Raw genomic sequence first — 9,078 nt, 5'->3', positions numbered from 1 at the left:
TCCGAGGCCCCTGCACACCACCGCTCTTAGGAATAACGTGTTCCAGCCGGGCGCAGTGGCTCACGCCTGTAATCCCAGCACTTTGGGAGGCCAAGGCAGGCAGATCACTTGAGGTCAGGAGATCAAGACCATCCTGATCAACATGGTGAAACCCCATCTCTAATAAAAATAACAAAAATTAGCCAGGCGTGGTGGCGGGCACCTGTAATCCCAGCTATTCAGGAGGCTGAGGCAGGAGAATCACTTGAACCTGGGAGGGAGAGGCTGCAGTGAGCTGAGACCTCACCACTGCACTCCAGCCTGGGTGATGAAATGAGACTCTGTCTCAAACACAAACACGCACACACACACACACACGGAGTGTTCCTCCTCTTCACCCAGAGGAACCTGGAGACACTGGAGGCCTATGGCTCAACCTAAGCCTCAGGGATTCTCCAGCCTGTAAATGAGAGCCTTCCTTCAGCCACCCCCTAGCCTTGAACTCCTTCTGGGCCAACTCTTCCTGCTGAGTCCCCACCTCCACTCAGAGCCCCAGGAGATGGCAGACCCACCTGGGAGGGCCAACACCCTGGCCCTGTAGCTGGATGGCATGGAGGGCCACTGGAGGCTCACGTCCATGGAGCCTGGTGGGCACCATCCACCACCACCAGTGGTACCAGGACCTTTCCTGCCTTCCCAGTGAGGCCCTCCCTGACCCTCCACTCATGAAATACACCTGAGTCACCTCGTGCATTCTGGGTGCTCCCTCAACCCCAGTCCTGTTCCCCTGTACTTCTGCCATCCTGGTCGGCCTCCCCCAGGGAATGTGGCGCTCAGGGAGGGGCTGTGGGCTCTCTTCACAGTGATCCCATAGCACCTAGCCTGGGCTGCACACAGCACACATTCACTCACAGCGAGGCTGGGGCTCCCACAGGCCCAGCACCCTCTGGACGGCGGCCAAGGGCCAGCTATAGAGATGGACGGCCAATCTGCCACCCTGGCGCCCGGGTCTTCTACAACACCTGGGACTGGCACCAGCCTCAATCCTGAGAGACCTCACACTAGGCAAAAGGGGCTCCAGACCAGCAGGAATGGTTGACTCCTCTGAGCATTTATTACTAGAGATCGCAGCAGCAACGGGCGGGAAGGGCGGCGCCAGACTCATTTGCCCCGCAGGTAGATGTTGGGGGTCTGCCAGCCTTCGGGGGCTTCCTTCAGCCCCGCCTTCAGCCAGATGCGCCGCAGGTCTTTCTCGAACTTGATCTGCAAGTGGCAGAGGGAGGGATCGCCAATTAATTCGTGGCAAATAAACGTGTTCTCAGCACTTTGCCCTCCCAGGAACAAGCAGGGGGCCGCTCACCTGCTTGCGTTTCAGGCGTCCTTCCCGGATCTTCCTCCGCAGGAACCGCGTCCTCTTCACCAGCTTCCGGTACTTGTGGCGGTTCATCTTCCGCCGGCGGATCTTCAGCACGTTTTTGCACTGAATTTGAGGCGCATCCCCGACGCCTTCATCCCCCTGCTCGGCCCCTTCCCCTATCGGGCTGGGCGGACACTGGTAGGACTGGGGAGGAGCCACGGGGCCTGCGGTCCCGCTATCTAGTCTGGGCAGGAAGCAGCGGGCCGTGAGCCAGCTCTCCAGGGGGCTGACGCACATCTTCCTGGGGACCAGCATCTCCTCCAGCTCCAGCTGGGCCCCCTTGCGAGGGAAGGAGGCCGCCCTACCTGGGCCGGCCGGCGGTGTGCTGTAAAGGGGCCCGCAGGCCCGGCTGCCCAGCACTCCAGAGACGGGCCAAGGCGGGCGGCCGCCTGCAGAAAACCAGACGCCACAGTCACCGCTCGCGAGACCACGCAGGCCCGTCGGGCTGGGGAGCAGCACGTTCGTCCCAGTGAGGATCCCCCGCACCTCATTCCTGGCCTGAACCCCTGAGGTTCCCTCTGTGCGCCTCGGAAGCTTAGAGGGGAAAGAGTGTGTGTGCGGCCACGGGCCCTGCCCCGGCGGAGCTGCTGGGACCCGCACTCCTGACCAGGCGTGTATCCTCCCATCCGCCCTCGCGGGGCTTCCTACCTGCCCAGGGAACGGCCCTCAGCAGCTGGGAGGTCAGGCGCCCCAGGAGCATGGTCTGTGGGTGGCGGCCCCGGGTCCCAGGGGAGCTGGAACACAGGTGCCCGTTCAGGTCAGGCGGCAGCGCCTTCAGCAGCCACGGGCGGGCCGGGACTGGGGCGTCTGGTCCCGCCGCGACCCCCGCCTCCCTTCTCCCTCCGCAACCCCAACCCACAAGGAGGACTTTGCTTCCAACACAGCTCGCGCCCGGAGGCTCCCAAGCCCCCGACGGCGGCGGTGTCGCGCTCGGACGCACAGAAAAGTCCCAGAACGTGGAGGCCGGCACCCTCCCCGGCTTCACCCCCGCGCGGATCGCGCTGCCTGGCGCCGGGACCCTCTGGGCGGGACCCCGGGTCCGCCCGCCGCAGCGTCCTAGGCCCTCAGGTCGGCCGCTGACCCTTCCCAGGCCCGACCGCGGCTCAAATTGACTGTTCCGCGGCCGCCCTCAGGCACTTCCGGTCCGTCCCCGAGTCGGCCCCCATCGGCAGCGGCCACCCGGCGGTTCCTACGCGCAGCGCCCCCTGGCGTCCTCGCGGCCCCCGATTCTGCATTGGCTCAGGCCCCGCCGGGCCCGAAAGGCGACGGTTTCCGGTTAGAGGAGTCACGGTCCCAGTCCTCTCGCGGTTCCTCAGCTCCAACTGGTCCCTTACTGAGGCAAAAAACTACATTTCCCACAATCCCAGGGGGTTCCGGGCCCTGGACATGGCCACGGGTCCAGAATCGTTTCCGGACCACCCGGGGGCCGGATTCCCAACGGGCCGACGGAAGTGCGGGCTCAAGGCCACGGAAGTGACGTATCCGGTGGCGGAAGTGAAGTTATCTGAAGGCGGAAGTGTCTGGAGCTATTTCTCCTGTTTTGGCTAGAGACGAAGGACCCGGAGCAAGCGCTGAGCCTGCGGTATCGGGGCCTCCCCGACTCCTCATTCCTGGGGTTAAAAAAAAAAAAAAAGACTCAAGGCGGGCGCGGTGGCTCACGCCTGTAATCCCAGCACTTTGGGAGACCGAGGCGGGCGGATCACCTGAGGTCAGGAGTTCGAGACCAGCCTGGCCAACATGGTGAAACCCCGTCTCTACTAAAACTACAAAAATTAGCCTGGCGTGGTGGCGGGTGCCTGTAATCCCAGCTACTCGGGAGGCTGAGGCAGGAGAATTGCTTGAGCCCGGGAGGCAGAGGTTGCGGTGAGCCGAGATCGCACCACTGCACTCGTTTGGGCGACAGTGAGACCCTGTCTCAAAAGATAAAGCAAATCACACTCACTTTTTGTCTGAAAACTAGAAGCAGCCTCTGTGAAGGATTGCGTTTGGCTGAGCCCCTAATGTTGCTCCCCAGAGTAGACGCTGCCAACGTGTAGCTTCACCTTTCTACTCCAGACAGGCTCCTTTCACCTCCCTGAGGTTGGCTAAGACAGAGACCCCAGCATGGACTTCCAGGCCAGGTCATCCGCCGGGGCCAGCCCAGCGGTGAGTGACAGGATAGGCCAGTGTGAGGACAGAAAGTGCAGGCTCCAGGCCCTGCCCTATAACTGAGGTCCCCAGATGACTCTACCTTACCCCCCAGGGGCTACTGGGGATCTCCAAGGGAAGGTTTATTTGCCGCCCGCCCGCCCGCCCGCTGCACAGCGCCCCCTAGTGGATCTGGTTGTGAATGAGCAGGGTGGTGCCTCCAGAGCAGCCCTCGCCTTGGTGCCCCCGTTTGTCTTCACCCGGCCAGGGTCCAGGGAGATGCAAAGAATCCATCAGAGAACAGGTGAGCATGTTGAGAAGAACCAGAATAACCTGGGCTGGCAACCTTGGCCTTCAGGCTTCTGAGGCATTGATGCGCAGATAGAAGTACCTCCCCAGAGTTAGGGACCAGGTAGAAGAAGCGGGATGTGGACATTTCAGTCTGAGACAGTCTTGAGGGGCACGAGGAACCAGGGTGTCCTTCCCCCCCTCAGGAAGTAATTTCAGGGAGGTGAAGTGAGGAACACCAGTCTGTTGCGGTCCCTGTACCCAGCAGGCTCCAGGCCAAACGGGAAAGGTCCCAGCTAGAGCAGGACCCAGCTGCTACGAGGCTGGGGAATTACCATTCAGCTACAGGAGCTGCATGGAGCCGGCCCAGGAGGCTTGCAGACAATGGCCACCCCGATGAATGTCCAGGCCAGACCTGACTGGCTGCCTCCCACAGGAGTGGCCGGAACACATGTTGGAAGCACCAGATGCTTGTGTGAGCAGAGCTGCCAAGCTAGGTGAGCTGGAGCTAGCCTAGGAAGATCGATCCTTTACAAACGTCTGAGGAAGAAAAATGCAGTGGAAGAATCGGGGAGGGTGCATGGGTTATGATTCCTAATTTGTAAACAAGGAAGTCTAGTCTCTCAAGGGAAGTACACAGTTACTGCACATACCTGTTTTCCCCAAAATACCCATTTGTCTCCAGGAAAGTGTTTCTTTACAAACTTCAGAATTTTGGTCGGGCGCAGTGGTTCACGCCTGCAATCCCAGCACTTTGGGAGGTCGAGGCAGGCACACTGTCTGAAGTCAGGAGTTTGAGACCAGCCTGGCCAACATGGCACCCCGTCTCTACTAAAAATACCAAAACAAATTAGTTGGGTGTGGTGGCGCACACCTGTAGTCCCAGCTACTCTGGAGGCTGAGGCAGGATAATCTTTTGAACCTGGGAGGTGGAGGTTGCAGTGAGCCGAGATCGTGCCATTGCACTCCAGCCTGAGTGACAGAGCAAGACTCCGACTCAAAAAAAAAGGCATAGGTGGTGGCGCAGACCTGTAGTCCCAGCTCCTCAGGACTGGGTCGAGGGCAGAGTGGGCAGATGCGACGGAGTATACTTGGGGAACAACATATTGGCAACCCAGCGCACACCTGCTTATAATACTTAAATAATCTTAAGATCACGGATAATAGTGATCTTATTAAAATACGAAACTATGAGTTTTCAGTATTTTCTTTTATTAGCATAATTTAACTGTAAATGTATGTGGTTTAGAAATAATGGCTGTGTCTGGCCGGGCGCGGTGGCTCAAGCCTGTAATCCTAGCACTTTGGGAGGCCGAGACGGGCGGATCACGAGGTCAGGAGATCGAGACCATCCTGGCTAACATGGTGAAACCCCGTCTCTACTAAAAAATACAAAAAACTAGCCGGGCGCGGTGGCGGGCGCCTGTAGTCCCAGCTACTCGGGAGGCTGAGGCAGGAGAATGGCGTGAACCCGGGAGGCGGAGCTTGCAGTGAGCTGAGATCGGGCCACTGCACTCCAGCCTGGGCGACAGAGCGAGACTCCGTCTCAAAAAAAAAAAAAAAAAAGAAATAATGGCTGTGTGTAGCAGTTGGTGTGCAAAACTCCTGAAAGCTTAACAGCTAGCGGTCCCGCTGCGCCCTAGCCTGCACTGGCTCCCACAAGTCACTGCCAGGTTCTGACAAGGCATCAGGGCCCTGCCTGGCTGCAACTTTTGCCCCAAGACTTTGGGGCTCCTCCGCTCAGGGCACAGGCTGAGCCCCAGCCTGGGTCCACCCTTGGCCACCCCGCCTTTAATGCTCCTCCAACCGCCAGGCCAGAGATACAACATGCCCAAAAATTCTGAAGTTTCTTTTTTTTAAAATAGATGGAGTCTCGCTCTGTCACCCAGCCTGGAGTGCCGTGGCGTGATCTCGGCTCACGGCAACTTCTGCCTCCCGGTTTCTAGCAATTCTCCTTCCTCAGCCCCCGGAGTAGCTGGGAATACAGGCGCATGCCGCCACACCCGGCTAATTTTTTGTATTTTAGTAGAGACGGGGTTTCACTGTGTTGTCCAGGCTGGTCTTGAGCTCTTGAGTTCAGGCAATCCACCTGCCTTGGCCTTTCCAAGTGCTAGGATTATAGGTGTGAGCCACCACGCCCGGCCTTTTTTTTTTTTTTTTTTTTTGAGAGGGAGTCGCACTCTGTCACCCAGGCTGGAGTGCAGTGCCGCGATCTCAGCTCACTGCAACCTCCACTTCCCAGTCTCAAGCGATTCTCCTGCCTCCGGAGAATGGTCTTAAGATGACTGAATGTTTATAGGCAAGTGTGTGCTGGGTCACGGAGATATCGCTCCCCAAGTATACCCCGTCACACCTGGCCTCGGCCCTCGGCGCAGCCAAATAGGCGGGCACAAGCCCAGCCGTTGGCCATTCAGAGCCTGGCTTAAACGGGAGCACCTGCTTCAGTACAAGGTCCCTAACCGCTAAGGGCTCATCAAGAACCTGCCTTGATTCAGCGGATCTGCGCAAGATTAGCGAATGTCTACCCTAATTTTAGACCCACTCCTAAAAACTCACTCTTGGGAGCTCTGTATGGAATGGGGACCCTCTTCTTCTGGTATTATGTTTTCAAAACTGACAGGAATCGGAAAGAAAAACTTATCCAGGAAGGAAAATTGGATCAAACGTTCAACATCTCATATTAAGTCTGGCAGTAACGACTGTATGTATTTTTGCTTAAATAAACGGTCTATCAATCTTTTTTTTTTTGTTTTTTTTTTTAAACTATTGTGGACCAGATGCAGTGACTCACGCCTGTAATCCCAGCACTTTGGGAGGCTAAGGCGGGCAGATCACTTGAGGTCAGTTCGAGACCAGCCTGGACAACATGGTGAAACCCCATTTCTACACAAAATACAAAAATTAGCTGGGCTTGGTGGCACATGCCTGTAATCCCAGCTGCTCAGGAGGCTGAGACGGAGGATCACTTAAACACGGGAGGCAGAGTGAGCCTTGGCCATGCCACGGTGAGTGGTGAAGGAAAAGCTATATGATGGCTACTGCATGGAATAAGTTGTTGGCACTTGAAATTGGCCATATCCAGCCTGGGCAACATGGTGAAACCCCATCTCTACTAAAAATACAAAAAATTAGCCGGGTGCGGTGGCAAGCGCCTGTAGTCCCAGCTACTCGGGAGGCTGAGGCAGGAGAATGGCGTGACTCCAGGAGGCGGAGCCTGCCATGAGCCGAGATCCGGCCACTGCACTCCAGCCTGGGAGACAGAGCGAGATTCCATCTCAAAAAAAAAAAGAAAAATAAATTAGCCAGGCATGGAGGCATGAGCCTGTGGGTCTCAGCTACTTGGAAGGCTGAGGTGAGAGGATCACTTGAGCCCAGGAAGTTGAGGCTGCAGTGATCCGAGATCACGCCACTGCACTCCAGCCTCGGTGACACAGACAATAAAATGAAATTGGCCGGGCTGGGCCGAGTGGCTCATGCCTGTAATCCCAGCACTCTGGGAGGCCGAGGCAGGCAGATCACTTAAGGTCAGGAGTTCGAGACCAGCCTGGCCAATGTGGTGGAACCCCATCTTTAATAAAAATACAAAAATTAGCCAGGCGCCTGTAATCACAGCCACTTGGGAGGCTGAGGCAGGAGAATTGCTTGAACCTGGGAGATGGAGGTTGCAGTGAGCCAAGATCGCGCCACTGCAGTCCAGCCTGGGTGACAGAGCGGGACTATCTCAGATAAATAAAACTGGCCATGAAGGAAGTATGTACACCCCAAAAACTGAAAAACGAGGGCCTACCCTTTTTTCAGAGGTGCTAAAATGCTCACCAGTGTTCCAGGCACACGGATTCCCAGGAGCCAGGAACCCTCACACAAGGCTAAGGGAATAGGAGCAGTGCATCTGGCTCAGGATGCAGCATTTCAGTCCTACCCCACCCGGGTATGGGCACCACCATGAGCTGTCCCAGGTGGTAGGGCCTAAACCCCTTGCTGACGGCAAAATGGCCTCTCCATCAGGTGTGTCCTCTCAGGGTTGGGGTGCCCTGGGCAGTGACACTCCAGCCAGGCCACCACCAGTGAAGCCTGCCCAGCAGCTCCACGACACAGCCGCTGCTCTGTGGGTGCCCTGCCCTGTGAGGAACTTGAGGTGCACCCCATGCGGGGCCACAGCCCTGCCTGTGCCGGTCCCCCCATTCACGCAGCTGCCCGTGGAGTCGTGAAGGTGCTGGCGGGATGGAAGCAGCCCCCAGGGGCTGGGCCTGAGGAGGTGGAGCGGGGCATCCGTGGGACGACACTGGTGTGTGCCCCTCCTTCCTTTGGTCCCTGCAGAGGGCAAATCTCATAGAGGTGGGACGGTGGCCTCGTGGATGCTGGGCAGCCCCCCACTGCCTGCCTCCCCTGGGAAGACGTGCAGTCGCCCCAAGTGCCAGGGCAACCTTGAGGGCTGCCAGGGAGGTGCCCACCCACCGCACCAGATGCCTCCCCGTGTGGGTTCCTCCTGTAGGTACTCCCAGGGTTGGAGTGACCCCTGGGCCTGGCCTTGCTGCAGGCAGGGGAGAGCCATGGATTCTGGGGCATGGGGAGCCCCCAGTGTGGTGGGAAAGACCCCCACCCTCAGGTCAGTGCTCCTGGATCCAGGCCGAGACCTGAGTCACCTGGAGCAAAGGCCGAACCTGCCCCACCTTGTGGCTGGCGACTCTCCCTTTCCGGATGCCGAACCAGGCTCCAGTTGCCAGAGCTCCAGGGCACTCATGCCAGGAGCTGGCGCCGTGGCCCTTTGCTGTGTCCCTAGGCAGAGACGAGCCTGTGGGGCCCCCTAGCTAGCGTGGACCCTCAAAGGACCTGGAGCAGACCCGCACTTTGGCCCACCCATCTGGTTATCTCCAGAATGGGCTCTGGAAAGCCTCAGGCAGCAGAGGCGCCCTGCGTGGACACTGGGCACTACCAGAGCTGTGGTGCTGGAGGCTCTGGGGACAATGGGCCCTGCTATGTCCTCTCGGGCATGTCCCACACGTTTCTCCACCTTGGCACAGCTGACGCCTGGGGACTGTCCTGTGCACTCAGCGTGCGGAGCAGTGTCCCTGGGGCACTACCGTGGCCCAACAGCACGTCTCTGAGCTCTCAGTCCTCCACCGTGTCCCCCTAGCCTGAGCCCCACTGAGCTCCCACCAGTTTCCTCCAGATGGTGGCCCAGGAGCTGAGACACAGGCAGCATGGAGTCGCGGGGACAGGCAACCCTGATGCCTGCACTTCCCCTCCTGGCAGCCTCGCGGGGCCAG

General features: G+C 58.5%; 1 protein-coding gene across 3 annotated transcripts; it reads right to left on the bottom strand.

The window, feature by feature from the left end:
• Nucleotides 1–1,069: 1,069 nt before the first annotated feature.
• AURKAIP1 (aurora kinase A interacting protein 1) lies at nucleotides 1,070–2,770 on the bottom strand. 3 transcript variants are annotated; one of them, XM_007981004.3, is made up of 4 exons: nucleotides 2,337–2,770; nucleotides 2,045–2,130; nucleotides 1,340–1,785; nucleotides 1,070–1,242 (listed from the first exon to the last, which is right to left on the bottom strand). In XM_007981004.3, exons 2-4 carry the CDS (start codon nucleotides 2,094–2,096, stop codon nucleotides 1,141–1,143), a joined length of 600 nt encoding a protein of 199 aa, XP_007979195.1. In that variant the 5' UTR covers nucleotides 2,097–2,130; nucleotides 2,337–2,770; the 3' UTR covers nucleotides 1,070–1,140. The 3 variants fall into 3 exon arrangements, with proteins under 3 accessions (XP_007979195.1, XP_007979194.1, XP_072864058.1); XM_007981003.3 differs by having other exon boundaries at nucleotides 2,256–2,765; XM_073007957.1 differs by lacking the exon at nucleotides 2,337–2,770 and having other exon boundaries at nucleotides 2,045–2,208.
• Nucleotides 2,771–9,078: the final 6,308 nt, after the last annotated feature.

The sequence above is a fragment of the Chlorocebus sabaeus genome, chromosome 20 (assembly GCF_047675955.1).
Source record: "Chlorocebus sabaeus isolate Y175 chromosome 20, mChlSab1.0.hap1, whole genome shotgun sequence".
Taxonomy (NCBI): domain Eukaryota; kingdom Metazoa; phylum Chordata; class Mammalia; order Primates; family Cercopithecidae; genus Chlorocebus; species Chlorocebus sabaeus.
Note: the sequence above shows the minus strand (reverse complement) of the source record. Positions and strands in the feature narration are given on the sequence as shown.